Source organism: Botryllus schlosseri, chromosome 10 (assembly GCF_051294905.1).
Source record: "Botryllus schlosseri isolate E-star chromosome 10, Bs_hap1, whole genome shotgun sequence".
NCBI classification, from domain to species: Eukaryota; Metazoa; Chordata; class Ascidiacea; order Stolidobranchia; family Styelidae; genus Botryllus; species Botryllus schlosseri.
Window position 1 is genome coordinate 8,564,274 of NC_137245.1, and position 15,865 is coordinate 8,580,138.

The following is a 15,865-nucleotide window of genomic DNA, read 5'->3' on the forward strand; positions in this document are numbered from 1 at the left end:
CTATCCATCACATTAAAGATACTTTGGCATTTTTCGACCATACCGATTTCATTGCACTTGGTAACAATGTTATGGGATGATCATGACTTCGAAAATGTGCTATTTCCAGTAGCGTTCGTAGCTTTTACTGTATATTTAGTATGTTACGATACGGCCAATCGAAGTTTTAAAGCTGCAACAGTGAAAATTAGTATCGAAACTATAAGTTTGGTTGATAAATTAACTTTTAGTTGCGAGGAGTGTATAATTTCAGTACTCGAAAAAATCATATTTTACTACTCGACTCGAATCATTAAAATTATTACTCGATTCAGATTCGAGCAGTGTTGGGATCAAGTCACTACCTTCGAGTCACGAGTCATTTCGAGTCATTGCACATTTTGACTTAAGTCAAGTCAAGTCAATTGATTTTCGAAGGTGACTCGAGTCAAGTCAAGTCACTCGATTTTTGGAGGTGACTCGAGTCAAGTCGAGTCAAGTCAAGTCACGAGTCAAGTCACAATTCAAGTCAAGTTGCCTTTTCGAAGTATGAGGCGTGGTTACGTCATTGCATTTTGCTAGCTGTCTGAGCTGCCGATTGCGTGGTCATTGATTTTGAACAGATGAACCAATATAGAGTTAATTATCCACGCAAGAAGGCATTGTATCGCTCACATATACGTAAAACTGCGAATTGCATAGCCTCAGTTTATAATTACCAGCCGAAACAGAGAATAGATAGAGAAACGAATTGATAAGATGGAATACATTTACAAATTGATTTGATACATTTCGAGCCTGCGCCAATGGTTGAGTACTATATAAACTTTATTCGAATTCAATTTCAATGAAATAAGAGGTTTGGTTAAGGTAGAAACAGAGAACAGAAATATACATTTTGCTATTTAATTACTTTTACTATTCTAGTTTACGACAACGTAAGCTGTAAGCTTCGATCACTTCGTTAGCGGTCAATTTTTTGTGAGTTAACAATGGAGGCTTAGTAAAACGCACGATCATTGAATGATTGGTCGCTCTCACGGGTTACACCAGCGTTTCGCAAACAATCCGAAGATATGCAAGATACAGTGATATTTATCAACACCGATTACTTGATGACTTGAAATTGACTCGAGAATTTTGCTCCGAGTCACGTCAAGTCATTTTAGCAAAGTGACTCGAGTCAAGTCAAGTCATGCGAAAAAGGTGACTCGAGTCTGACTCGAGTCAAGTCATGACTCGAGTCATCCCAACACTGCTAGGTACTCAATCGTACAGTCACGTGTCGCGCATCTATCGGTGGATTGTCGTTTGTGGAAGATAAATTTACTCCACATACCTGATATCTGGTCCTTTTTATTCTTTGACAATTTAGGGATAACGAAAGAAGTAAAATAAACAGGGAAATAGCGAAACATCACAATAACAGCTTATAGACTTCTTTCGGGATCTCATTCGAATCCCAATCGTATCCTGGAAATATGTCTTCGATGAGAAAGAGTTCGTTATCTGGGACCAGACGAACTTTGCATTTCCCATTAAATATATCTTTCGTGGTTGGCGGCTTTATTTTGGATTTCATCCGGGGTATGTGATTATCGCGTGACAAGGCTGCACGGAATCGTGAGGTTCCCACTCCAGTTGTAGTTACAGGATTACGATCCACATTCATTGGTTGCCTTTGACTGTAATTTTGCGAGTCCATAGCCTGGATTGGCGCCATGCACGACGAACACATCATTGTATTGGGTGGTGCCTCATTGAAGCGCTCTGTTAATGTGAATAACTGCAAATTAATTTCAGCATAACATCACAGAATATCGTACAGGGCGACGTAATAGCAATAGTTTCGGAGGTGTACTAAAACTACTTTGATTAGCAATTTCTAATGAAGGAATACTAGTCACCCCTCAAGTTTACCGAACCACCACCTTTTTGACGCTTGTCCTTTTATATTATCTTCTTGCACTTTTCATTAGGTGTGTACTGCGCATGCCTCCTCTTTACATTGCCTAGGCTCAGGTGGGTGTCTGATTTCGAAGACTACTCCAAGTCGTTTCGACAGCTTCCTATCTTCTTCTCATTGTATGAGAAAAACAATTCAAAATTGCACGAAACTAAAACTTCATACCAGGATTGTGATGACTCGACTCGTGATTTTTTGATGACTCGAGTCATTTTCTAAAATATTGAAAATGACTCGACTCGAGGCAATTTCTGGATTAACTTGACTTGTACTCGAGTCATTGCGCACGGACGGCCAAAACGGACATTTCATTGTAACTTCAAAGAATAGTAAAGTCACCACAATATTGGTATTTCGTCTATCTGTCCTGTTACTTGGAAAATAGTAGGGATGGTGTGAACGTAAGGTTCACGTTCGCGTTCTGTGTGTGAACCTCAGAAATTTGGAGGTTCAGGTTCACAAACGAACCTTGGTAGATTCTGCACTGTGAACCTTTTTTATATATTACAATTTTTTCACTTCATTATAACATCTTTGTATGAAATCTATTGCATTTCAACTGCGGTCCACTCTATACATGGCGCTGGCAGCATAAAAAAATCAACACCAAACAAGTATCACATTGACAATCTCAAGAATTTCACGTGCTTAGTTACAAAAGTTTGCTCGAAATATCCAGCTTTCCGTTCGTGAATATTTAGTGACTCTCTGTTGTGAGATGGACCCGCAATCACACATCATCAAGAGCAAAATACACTTCATGTAGTCAGCGAATGATGCTTATTCATATCAGGGATATCTAGAAATCTAGTTTCTAGATATCCCTGATTCATATTCAATCAATCAATGAAACTGATATCGTTGCCTGATGTAAATAAATCTAGCACGCGTACAGGGTCAATCTTGACTTCATATGTTTATTGTATCTTGAACCAAATCCATGCGATTGGGGTGTTGGCAACTGCTGTATAACTCGTTAACGGGGTAATATCGGTAGAAAGTATAGAAACCCGTTTTACACTCTGCTCAATATCAACGTAGCAATACTCAGACACCGAATACATAGTCCGGTCTGGCCTAGACCGTTAAGGCGTAAGCTTATATTCCCTTGCAAGTCCTCGTCAAAATTGTTGGCAAAGCGACGGAAGACTTTGATTTTATGGGATTATTATATCATTTGATTGTCCCAGTTGATACATTTGGCGACGTTTAAAACGTTAATATGTACTTCAACATTGTGACATTATGTGGCCGAGTCGTCGCTAGGTATATCATGTACGTAGTACATTGATATAGGCTATCACTTCACTGAAATGTAGGGTTGGAATTAGCAATATGACGTCACGAGACGTCATGAGGTTCACGTTCGCGTTCACACAGAACCTTTCAAAAAGGTTCGCGTTCACACGAACCTGAACCTTTTAGAGGTTCACACCATCCCTAGAAAATAGGACCAGAAACTGTTAGGATCCCCATACCTTTAGCATTAGACTGAACTTTCGCGAGCATTCTTCCGCTTGCCCCAGCCGCCTTCAGATTCGAGACCTTTATATTCGCGCACATATCGTAAAGCGTCTGGCCTTTGTGCGTGATCTATCGTAAGCAAGACAAGATCATGAGACTTGCAGTGCATATTACATTGTCGACATTCATGTCACCGATCTATAAGCCCGCAAGCGGCTGACATTCTTAACTCCGGTCAGACCTCTCATCCAAATCATGGGACTGTGAAACGTGATACCGTGAGGTCCCACAATACTGCCACATCCGAGTACCGATGCCTGGTGCGTTTGACCCTGAAGCGAAAAAACAATCATTGGAAAGCGGCAGAGGTGGTCAAAGCACAGTGCCAGCAAAAAAAATCTTTTGGGCCATTTCAATTGAAAATTGAATATTCTATTCCTATTGAAATAAACCCGACACTCGTCAGGGGTAATCGTCAGCAACTAGTAGAGAATTTGAATGAACATTGCGCATCACCAAATATGACGTCACTGGCATGAAATTTTGAATAATCGAGATCGTTCAAGCTCAATGTACTATTTTAGATGGTTCTGTTGGCGCAATCAATCAGTCATTACCAATATTATCTGCTGCTTTCTACACCACCATACGCACCATGACTGAGCACTGCAACACGTCCCGACCCGGAATAATCAGCTGACGATTGATAAGTTCCGACAGTTTGAGCAGGTCATTAACCACGAGATTGGTAGGGGGCGGGAGGTCCTGGGAAGGTCTTTGGGTGTCAAAGCTCCATATCGTACACGAGGGCCGGACCTCTTTGCGAAAGGCTACCTTTCGTAAGAAAGAGAAATTGCAAGATTAGTGAGGACATTTTGGGCAAATGCGAACATATAGACACAGAAAACACATTCAATTCATAGCATTCACAATTCATTTCCAACACTCCATCAATATGTCCATTTGGCTATCAGACCACAGCAAATTGGATTAAAATGTTGTCCTGTCCAGCTATAATCGCTTATCATGCATCGTTCGGAAGACAGAAATGTCAACATCTAACTATGTCAGTAATATTTCAAGATTGAGCTCACAAAGATTTCGATACATAGGCCTATACTGCGTACCGGATTCAGCTTCTTGTTTTGTGGTCCGACTCGATTAGGAAATTGCGGACGGGACTCAAAACCGGATACTCCTGATATCAACGAAATCGAGTCTTCACTCTGAAATAATTTGGAAATGGCAAATACTCATTTCTGTTAAAACCTGAATGAAGCAAACCATCTTTTTGTGAATGCTTCCAGTAATATCAAAGTTGGACTGATTCCATCCCTGCTCGAGCAATTTCTGCGGCCATACAGATACTCAGAAATTTGTCAAAAAAACAGAACGATAGGCCTACTTCATGATAGACTCATATCAATTTCTATGGTAAAAATACTCATAACTAGCGTTCATTTTTTATTATTGTATTATTACGTCATACTTTGCCAATTTTGTTTTCGTTTGAATCTTTTTCTGTATGCTTGTTATAGTGTCGTTAACTCTCGATAAGGGGCACACGAAAAGTCTTCGAATTGATAAATTCTTTACTGCAATGAATATAGTTGTGAAAGCAACACTTAATATAGCTCTTGTATCAGAACCGTGGACAATCATAGTACAATATTCCTATACATGCTACTTTAATCACTCTATATCAGTGGTCAATCTGTTCAGTTCCCCCTGTTAAAATCATGATAACTGGCTTCACGCACATCGTCTTAACAATGTCGGAAGAATTAAACGAGTACCACCCTGTCTGATGCTGACAAGTAAATTTCTAAATCTACACCCCACCCCCTCCCAACAAAATAACAGAAGTAAGTAGCCTTGAAAGTACTTAGGAACTACATGCGACGACATTGACAAATGCAAGATGCCTCTACTTGAGTAAAACATAACAGATAAGTACACTCTATGATCGTAGTAAAGGGGCGATATGGTCAGGTGACCATGCTAATTTCACACATAATAGATACACATATTAGTCCAGAAACTACATTCTACAAGACATGACTTATACAACAGTAACAAATGGGGCGATAGACTCTTGAAACTCTTTAGTTAGAAGCAGTCAAGCAGATAATGTGTGCAAGAGTGTAAAAATGCGAGTATAGTTCCTTATTAACCACCTCTGGTTGAAATGCAGATGGCCACAGAATATAACTTATCATATTAATATAAAAAGGATTACGAAAAATCCTCTAACCAAAAGGAATACACATTACCTCATCACAGCACATCTGAGAACGATCCAAAACACTGGACGTTGGCTGCTGGACCAAGTGACTTACAGAAGGCATTGGTTTCGATAGAGATACATCTGCCGCTGACTGCTGGGCCACAGTATTCCCATCTCTGAGTAACGATGCTTGGTGCGTTTGGACCTGGAAATAAAATATTGGCAGCTAGGTTGTCAAAGTAGTCAGTTTTGGCTGCTGCTGAAGTAGAACAAGAAGTGACAGCATAAATGCTCAATGGCTTTGTCCTTTTAACACTCTGTTGATGCACAGTTCATTCTGTGCACCAGTAATATATGGCAATGTATTGGAGGAGTCAGTTAGATGTGCATAGCGGTAGATTTTTGTTTTTATTACTGACCGAAAATCAGGGGTATTATTGCAGATTAGTGTAAGTTTTCCACAGTTTAGTAGAGGCTTAGAACGACTGGCATAGAGGTCCTATATTTACATCTTCAAATCCGATACAAAACATAATGTCATTACTCGCCTTGAATCAATAAAATAGATACCCGACTCGGATTCAAGTGGTGGGTACCTACCCCTATCCAGCCCAGAGGCTATATTCCACAATGGTGATAAATGGATAAAACATGATTCCACCTGCAGGAAAAATTCAAATCTGTCCAAGTATTACTTTCTACTTGAAATAAATCGGAATGTAAATAAGTACTTGGATTTAAAAAAGTGTACAGAGCAAGTAATCAAAAAAATAAAACTATTGAAGTTTAGTGGTAACTCAAGTAACGAAGTTCTGATCGAGTATTTGAAAAAGTGCAAGTACGTCATTAGTTTTATTTGTCAAAGTAGTCTGCATTGTTATTCGAGTAACAAAAAAATTTCTGCTCATATGGGAGTAGAAGCAGCGATTTCCAAGACATTAGGATTACTTCAAGTGTAAGTTCAAAATATGGTCCGAAAAGTACTCAGGTAAGTAGTTATTCATTCGAATATGAAAAGGACTACAAAAATACGCACTACCTCATCCAAGTTCCTTTGAAAATTATCCACCAGACCAGGTGTTGACCGTTGGACCACATGACTTGGAGAAGTCATGGATTTCGATCGTGATACATTTGCTGTAGGAGCTTTTGCTGAAGCCAGTAACCGCTGGACCACTTGACCTATAGAAGACATTGGATTCGACAGCGGTGCATTTGTTGTAGGAACTTTTGCTGAAGCCATTGACGGCTGGACCACTGGACCACTTATAGAAGTCATTGGTTTCGATCGCGATACATCTGCAGAAAGAACTTTTGCTGAAGCCGGTAATTGCTGGACCACATGACTTGCTGAAGCCGTTGACTGCTGAACCACGTGACTTACAGAGGTCATTGGTTTGGATTGCGATACATTTGCTGTAGGATATTGTGCTGAAGCCGGCAACTGCTGGACCATGTGACTTGCTGAAGCCGTTGACTGTTGGACCATGTGACTTACAGAGTTCATTGCTTTCGATCGCAATACAGTTGCTGCAGGAAATTTTGCTGAAGGTGGTAATTGCTGGACCCCGTGACTTGCTGAAGCCGTTGACTGCTGGACCACGTGACTTACAGAGGTCATTGGTTTCGATCGCGATACATTTGCTGTAGGAAATTTTGCTGAAGACGGTAACTGCTGGACCATGAGACTTGAAGAGGTCATTGGTTTCGATTGTGATACATTTGCTATAGGAAGTTTGGCAGAAGATGGTAACTGCTGGACCCGTTGACTTACAGCGGTCATTGGTTTCAACAGCGATACACTCGCTGTAGGAACTTTCGCTGAAGCCGTTGACTGCCGGACCATTTGACTTACAGAGGTCATTGGTTTAGATGACGATACATTTGTTGTGGAAACTTTTGTGAGATCTATAAGCATTCTTTCGTTATGATGCAGATACTGAAGCTCTGCTGAAGCTGGTAACTGCTGGTCCACGTGACTTGCAGAGGTCATTGGTTTCGATAGCGATACATATGCTGCAGGCACTTTAGCTGAAAATGTTGACTGCTGGACCATGTGATTTACAGAAATCATTGGTTTCGATGGCGATACATTTGTCGTAGGAGCTTTTGTGAGATCTATAATCATTCCTTCATTACGATGCAGATTTACCGATGTGTCCATCAGTGAAACCGTAGCTGCAAGAAAAAACTTATTTTCACTAAATTTATCACAAACTCTATTGTTTTGAATGCAAATTTTCCAAAAATTCTAATTCAATTTCAATCCTGAACCAAATATGCCAAAAATCCCAGTGTGAGAATTAGCAAAACGTGTATATCAACAAAGATACGAGACAGCGTTTACGCAATAAAAGTAGTTGCTCATAGATGTCATTACATCGTGGTGCAGAAGTGACACTTGTAAATTGCCCAGGACAGAGGTTCCCAACCTGAGGGTCGTGACGCCCATGAGGTCGTTTACCAAGGTTTGGGTGAAGCTGGTGACTATTTCTATTAGTAATCGTCCCGTCAAATTGAGAGGTGGGTTGCGGAACATTTTCATATCGAAATTTGGGGTTGCGACCATAAAAAGGTTGGCAAGTCCAGGTCCAGGAGTGTAATATCATGACCACATCATGATGAACACATGATTAGCACAGTTCTGCAACGTGAATTGCGAGCTACCTGATTTTTCTCGTCTCTGGTCTGAGCGATTGTGCGTTCGGAAGAACGATAAGCATAATAACGATCGGTTTCACAGGCAAGCGGAAAATGTCATACGTGTTAATTGAAGAGGTCAACTTTATTTTATATAATTTTTATCAGTGATCTTTGACCACTATAATTCTCAACCCTATGACTTGAAAAATGTATCAGGACCAGACCACTGGTGGCCGGACGCTGTTTTAAATGAACCATAATATAAATCTTTCAAGGCTCCTGCAGCGGGAAGATTGTTTTTAAAATAAAAACGGTGTATAACTTCTCTACGCGATAACATCGGCTCACTTAATAATCAATACATACAGATGATAATACTATAATTGTCGGCGAGATAGCAATAGTGGTATGATCTACAGCTGCAACACTAATGGGTTGCGGGTTCGAGACCTACCTAGATTCAGAATTCCTACCTAACTGCTGGAGGTTATCTAGGCTCCTCCTTGTCATCTGATCCGCGCAACCGGTGTCTTAAAAAAGCCTGGAAGTGGGTCATGCTACAAGTCGGCAGATACGGAATTAAAGTAAAGACAATCGGCCAGGTGTAGACGACCATTGCGGTCATAAACACCATGAAAACACAAACGAACAAACATTAATTGTAATGCCCTCTGCTTAGCAGTAGATACAATGGATATACCTGACGTGGTAGTGTCTTGACTAGTTTTCATAGTAGAAATTAATTTCGTAGCAACATCAACTTCCATAGATGAATCAATCCTGTACGCTTCATACATAACGCCGGAATTGTCGATTTTAAACGGGATTGCAAACTTGACAAATTTCTTCTGAGCATGAGTGACTTCATCGGTCGCAACAGTCTTTTTCAATATAGAGGTAACTTGCGATTTTGAAGATGGCACGTTACCGCTGCAAATCGGATTTTCCTGTTGTTACAATAATAATCATGCTCATATCACAGTGAAGAGCAATTTAAAAAGCCAATAGAAGAAACTACAACAAACAACTAACGGTACGGCTTATTTTCTGTGATCATGATACTGGGGATGAGTTAATCTGCCCCTGATTTAATAGCACACACTACCAAAGCAAAATTTAATTTGATGGTTGCAATTGTTTATTCTCTACAAGCTGATCTAGACGGCATGCAGCTAGGGTCGAATGACGTGTGAAGTATTTAACTATGCATTCCACGCAATTTTTTAAAACTGTAATAGGCTATTACCTAAAAAGAAACACATTTACTGCCTACCATTTGAAATGACTTTGACCTCTGAAACTGACTCTGAAACGCCTACCATGACTTGAGAACCACTAGGCTTGATGAACTAGTAGTAGACACTATGCATGACTGAATCAATTAATCGGGCACATTTTGAATAATGAAAATAGCACACTCGCGGAGAACTGACCAAGCTACGCGACTTTGCAGTTAACAGCACCGACATATCGTCAAGCTTATTTCCACCATCCAGACGATCCGACATTTGTAATAGCGATCGGCTGCCTTCAGTCACAGACATTCGGTCCTCGTCTGTCACTCGCTCCTGCATGGTAATTTGTAAAAGCTTTGTGAGATAGGAGAGAAGCCGGTGCCTACCTGGGCTATCTCCTTGATTTTTTTGCTCAAAGCAGACTGTTGCTGCACGAGCAACACAAGTCTCCGATGGCATCTCGCTAATTTGTTCAATACGTCTTTGCTGATATTCATTCCTTGCCTGCACGGATTAGAAATCCCATATTCAAATTTTGTAGACACAACTTCTGTGTGGCATCGTCTGATACGTAGGAATGTGGAATTTCAAACCGGTGAAAGCATGCAGAAAGGTAACATAGATGGAAGTGGTATGCTAGTATCGAAACAAATTTTCACATCAATACATAGATTAACTATACTTTCTGGTGGCCAAATTAGTTGGCAATGCCATTCAAATAAAACTAGCATGTAATGAGTTTAAATTTCTACGTAATTACAAGTCGATGTTGCAGTAAAGGCTACATGATGTGTTGAAATATGAACACCATATCGTTTCACATAAATCTCGAGTCCAAATGGCCCAAATGGCTTGATCACTCATTTCTACGGCTCGGCCTCGGAGCAGGATTGGGTTTAGGTTTAGATACCGTTTTTAAGAAGCTGGATCAGAATGGGGATGACATTATAGCTTTGCACACGATACTACTATCAGGGTACTGAATATATGTACCTCATAGACATAGATTAGAATACATGGAAAGGTAAGTGTCTGATTAAAAGACTACTCCAAGTCGTTTCAATTCCTTCCTATCATTTCATTGTATCGCAACCTTGTGGTGTTTTGATCTCATGAAATTACACTGATACAATTGATACTGAAATCTTACTTTCTCATATTGATCAAGTTTTCTTTCTCTTTTTTGTTATTCAATGCAATGGTTTTGATCAAATCTTTTATCGCAGACTCTTCGGCCGCTAAATCCGCATCTAGAAAATATATATATTATCATTTTATCATAACAATAATACCTGGGTTGTTCAAAGCAGATATGTAGACCATGTACGATATAAGTAACATGGGAAACCGTGATTGCTCGGCTTCAGTTACATCATCAAACCACATTGTAGTGTACCAGAGCTGGTAAATAGAAATCTCTAGTCGAGTGTGTAAATATTTTCTGTATAGATGAGAGGTAGATTCAGAGTTAAACTATCTCGATTTAACGCTGGATAAAAATATCAAAGCCATAAGTGCTTTAGGCAATAAAAAAGGTGGTGGAGGAAAATTCACAACTCATTAAGTATAGGCTACCACATTAAGTGGAGCAGTGGCAATCCAATATTTATTCTAATTCAATCCTGGAAGAATAATGTAGCCTACATACCAGATTTCTGACAACTATTTAAAAATACGTCATTCTTCAAGGTTGCAATCTTGATTTCCAGTAATTCTATGTTCGGTGTGGAGTTGTGAATTGCATTGGAATTCTCAGGCCGACTGAAAATATATCAAAAGCGTTAAAGACTCTATGATTCTCACTTGAATTTCCAGTTACCTCACACTCTCATCAGACGTGATTGTGTTATTTAGCTGAACAGTAGCATTCTCTGCTGTGAGTACTTCATTTTGTTGTTTGGTGGGAGTTGCTTGGCAATGTTTCTTCGCGACACTTGCTTGAAAATAGCTGGCTTTCGTCAAACTACCTTGAACCGGTATTACTGGCTGAAAATGATGAACAGTACTGATGAAATTGTGATATGATTTTGATTTAAAACAGCTTTACCGATGTAGCATGGCTCTCTCCCTCGGATATACAAGTCTCTTGACTATCCGTTGTTAATGGCGTCACACCTTCCTTCTGTTGAACATTGTATTCCACACTTTTGCTCGGATGCGGGCTGTAGATAACATATACAATTCAGGAATTTAAGTAAGTACATAAATATATGAATACATGAGGAATTGTTATGTAAAACCAACCAGGAATACATCAGTGCATTGGCAGCCTACAGGTCAAATTCACTCAGTGATTATCTTTGATATTGCCAATTATGTTTAGGCATCAGACATTGTTTATGCTTGGGTAAAGGATACAAGTAAGATGGCAGTTTATGGATCTACATTCAACTGTCATTTTCAAATTTGAGGTAATGAAATTTATGCATAGCTATCATCAGGGTGAACTGCCTCTATATTTTGATAATCTGTTCAATATACCTTCAGATACCCACAAACATCATACCAGATTTTCTTCTAACTTGTCTCTGTCTGTGCAACACCACTCTACCAGTCTAGTACAAAATTCGATCAGTTTTATTGGTGTCAATGTTTGGAATAAGCTGCCACGTAATCCACGCAATTTAGACTCTTGTGCTTTTAAAAAACAATGTTTTCATTCTCTTATCTCTAACTACCACTAAATTGTATTTGCATTGTATTTTAAATTGGTCTGTGATACTGTGCCTTATTTTTCCTTTCGTTCGTTAGTTTATTTTAATTTCATTTTTTATTTATTAGTTATCGACTGTGAAAATTGCTCCTGTCCCGGGTGGCTCGGCTCTGAAGACTATGTCATATCGAGCCTCCCGTCTACCTTGCATGTCACATTTCACTGTTACATTTGTGTAGTGTAATGTTGATATGTAATGTATACGAATAAAGATTCTCTATCTCTCTCACAGCATTGAATCCATAAAATCATATAAATGAATGAGGCGAGTTGACATTTGAAAACGAATTTCGCCACCAGTACCATATTATACAACGGCACTACTCACAAACCGTTTCTCCGCAAGTACAGGACCTACCGTAGCCTATAGGTTTACGGTATACTTACATGTCTGTCATGTTTGAAAGTAAAGATATCGAGTCCGGCGATGAGAGTGACTGATTTGACAGTGAATCCGGGATTTCTTCGTCACAATCCATAATTACAGTCTCAATATATCCAATGCGATGACATCACGTTTGAAAAAAGATTGGAATCTTTCAAGCTACGCAAGCGATAGCCTAAACATAACAAGGCAGTGGGCAGTGGCAATATGAATAATTTTCCAGACAGACAGGTTACTGGTCCGGAACTGTGTCACGTAACTATCCATTGACGTCATAATGACCTGATTGAACTACCTCGTTTATTCACATTCCACGCTCCACAATCGTTTACAGCTGTAAACGCAGGGTAGGGCAGGGATATCTAGAGTTCTAAATATCCCTGGCCCTGGGTAGGGTTACCATAGTCCATATTTTCGTGGCTAAAATTCCGGACACTCTTTAGCGCTTGCTAGCGGATTTAAAATGATGTGCGAATACATTGTTTGAAATTATGACGTCACACCCGCAATGCTTTGACTTTTGACTGTATACATGAGAGTATTTTTTAATATAGGTCCTCCCTTTGATCTCTAGGGTTGGTATGTCATAGGCTGATCGACGTCATTTCATAGGGTAGGGGCGCACTATATGCATCTGGTTTCTACATATGCATCTCTGCATCTGGTTGTTAAATTTTGTCGACCTGTTCCGTGAACCACCTCAAAAATATTTATATTGACTCGACTTGTACTCGAGTCATTGTGCATGACTCGAGACCCGGACGACCAAAGACAGACATTTCATTGTAACTTCAAAGAATAGTAAAGTTACCAAATGAGTGGTATTTCGTCTATCAGTCCTGATACATGAAAATAGAAACTGTTAAAGCGGAGGTGAAGTACTTAGGAATGCGAGCCCTTCTATATCACTGGAGCAGAGTTGAAAAAAGTGGGTTTATATAGCTCAGTGGTTGAACCGGATTCAACTAAAAACTGAACAGTGATCAATGATCATAATGACCCCCAGGCAGGGCATGGTATGGTATGGAATGGAATGAGAATCATCCATACTCCATACTCGCACAATCGTTCCATACCATACTTGACAATTTTCCATACCATAACAACTTTCTTCCATACCATATTTGATACTTTTTCCATACTTTCGCAACTTGACCAACTTCTCAAGTGATATTCTATTTTTGATGTGTGGAAATGTTCCGGCGTATATATTCTAATTATTTTGGATGAGATTATCCATTTAAACAGCCCTGATGCACCAATGATATCCCTAGTTTATTTATATCATATGTCGTCAGTGATGTAGGAACGTATAACGTAGGCCTATACGCACGGAATTATTTGGAATCATCACAACAGAATCTCACGACATGTAAATCTAGTATGTTAACGCACTGCTAGCATAACCTCATCTACTGAATTACATAAAGCAAAGATTTCATTTAGTAAAGACTTGCTATTGGTGAAAGTTAAGACCCCCAGAATGGAACAGCACATAATAAAATTATTGAGCAGTGAACTGGTAACCGTACACACAATGTTGCGCCTCCGTAAAATGGATATGTGAGGTAGGCCGACAGAAAAATAGGAAGGGTTTGAAATTTTTCCAAATGTACCGAGGTAGCATCAATTTACATGTGTAAATGCCGAATATATTGCATGGGTCAGCTAAACTTCCTGGTGCTGACGAACTTATGCGTATGGTAAATATTGTAACGAACAACACATTCATATTCGCAATTTATTCACTATAAGCTTTTCAACTCACCCTCATCGGTAGTGGCCGTCAGTATAATACGGAGATTGCAATTCGAAATGTAAAGATGAAATAGGTAGTGTGACGTAAGAATAGTATAACAACAACAACGAGAGATTTCACAAAACGAGAGCGTTAAGCAAAAATGCAATTAGTGTAATACAAATAAGCTAGCCAGAGACGCAACACTAATGAAATACACGGAGAGAATAGAGTCGGTCCTTTTGCCGACAAAGAATCGGTTGCTTGAGTTTTATTATAGTCGATTCGAGAACCTTTAAATGGAACAGGCTACGTCCACGAGCAAGAATTGAAAATCTGTTATCGTTATACGATTTTGCACACTCTGGATGCGTAAGAAGGTGCTGACCTATTGCAGAGTTACATGCCATGGTCTGGTCATAGTCGCGCAAGAAAGGGTTACTGGTCTGCGATTGACTGTCTGAAATAGCATTGACGTCACGTTTTAATCTGCTTGGGCACATGTTGGTTGATTCTTTGTTGCAAACAAAGTGAAATGCGACCCACATACCGACTGTCGCAGTGGCACGCATAATTGTAAATAATACTACTCTGTTTTGTGGCAGGTAGTACATCCTTCTGTGTTGCAGGAAAGAGAGATTTTATGGTGAAAACAATCCTAGGTTGTACCCACATGAAACATTGACTAACAGACGACATGATTTGCTTCTCAAATCCACCAGAAACTTTACCAATCCATGGTAAATGTAAATAGACTGGACATTTACTGGGTCCAATGAATTTAGGGGCTCTGAAGTCAATTAGTTTTTTGTCAATGGTGGACTTCACAATGTGATCAGGGTATCCATTAGACTGGAAGATTTTCCGTATGAAATCTAATTCAGATTCAGGTTCCGACTTACTACAAATCATTAGAGCCCTGTGAACAAGCGTTCGTATCAGATTAGTTTTGCGCTTTGTCAAACAAAATGAATTCCAAGCGATATATTGGCCAGTGAAAGTGGCTTTCCGAAAGACTGACGTTAGAAACCTCTTATTGAACTTTTTTACAAAGACATCAAGGAATGCAAGAGAATTGTTATGCGCCTTTTCCATAGTAAATAGCGACGGATGAAGCTGATTTAAATGCCTCAAAAATATATCACATTCCGATTCTTTGTTAAAGACCACGAAAGTGTCATCAACGTACCGATGGTACATAAGTGGTTTATCAATGTTCCGAAATAAATTTTGCTCGTGATAACCTACGAAAATATTAGCTAGTATAGGACCAAGAGGTGATCCCATAGCTACTACATCGATCTGTTTGTATATGACTTCATTGAAGCTAAATTCCACGTTGCATGTTGCCATGCGCATTAGTTTGACGAACATGTCTCTCGAAAATGGCGGGGATCGCAAAGAACCACGGTATAACTCATTAGCACAGATTTGTATGGTCTCTTCAACTGGGACGTTGCTGGTAAACAGACTTGAGATGTCGTAAGAGCACATAAAAAGTTTAGCAGGATAGAG

General features: G+C 39.6%; 1 protein-coding gene across 4 annotated transcripts; it reads right to left on the reverse strand.

The window, feature by feature from the left end:
• Positions 1 to 1,326: 1,326 nt before the first annotated feature.
• On the reverse strand, positions 1,327 to 14,334 carry LOC145448485 (uncharacterized). Of its 4 annotated transcripts, XM_080326872.1 has the most exons (16): positions 12,615 to 14,330; positions 11,562 to 11,676; positions 11,334 to 11,500; positions 11,163 to 11,275; positions 10,665 to 10,764; positions 9,901 to 10,018; positions 9,698 to 9,847; positions 8,980 to 9,226; positions 7,212 to 7,814; positions 6,676 to 7,052; positions 5,683 to 5,841; positions 4,537 to 4,635; positions 4,064 to 4,243; positions 3,604 to 3,741; positions 3,424 to 3,538; positions 1,327 to 1,749 (listed from the first exon to the last, which is right to left on the reverse strand). In XM_080326872.1, exons 1-16 carry the CDS (start codon positions 12,704 to 12,706, stop codon positions 1,397 to 1,399), a joined length of 3,126 nt encoding a protein of 1,041 aa, XP_080182998.1. In that variant the 5' UTR covers positions 12,707 to 14,330; the 3' UTR covers positions 1,327 to 1,396. The 4 variants fall into 4 exon arrangements, with proteins under 4 accessions (XP_080182998.1, XP_080182997.1, XP_080182996.1 ...); XM_080326871.1 differs by having other exon boundaries at positions 6,676 to 7,814; positions 9,713 to 9,847; positions 12,615 to 14,329; XM_080326870.1 differs by having other exon boundaries at positions 6,676 to 7,814; positions 12,615 to 14,329.
• Positions 14,335 to 15,865: the final 1,531 nt, after the last annotated feature.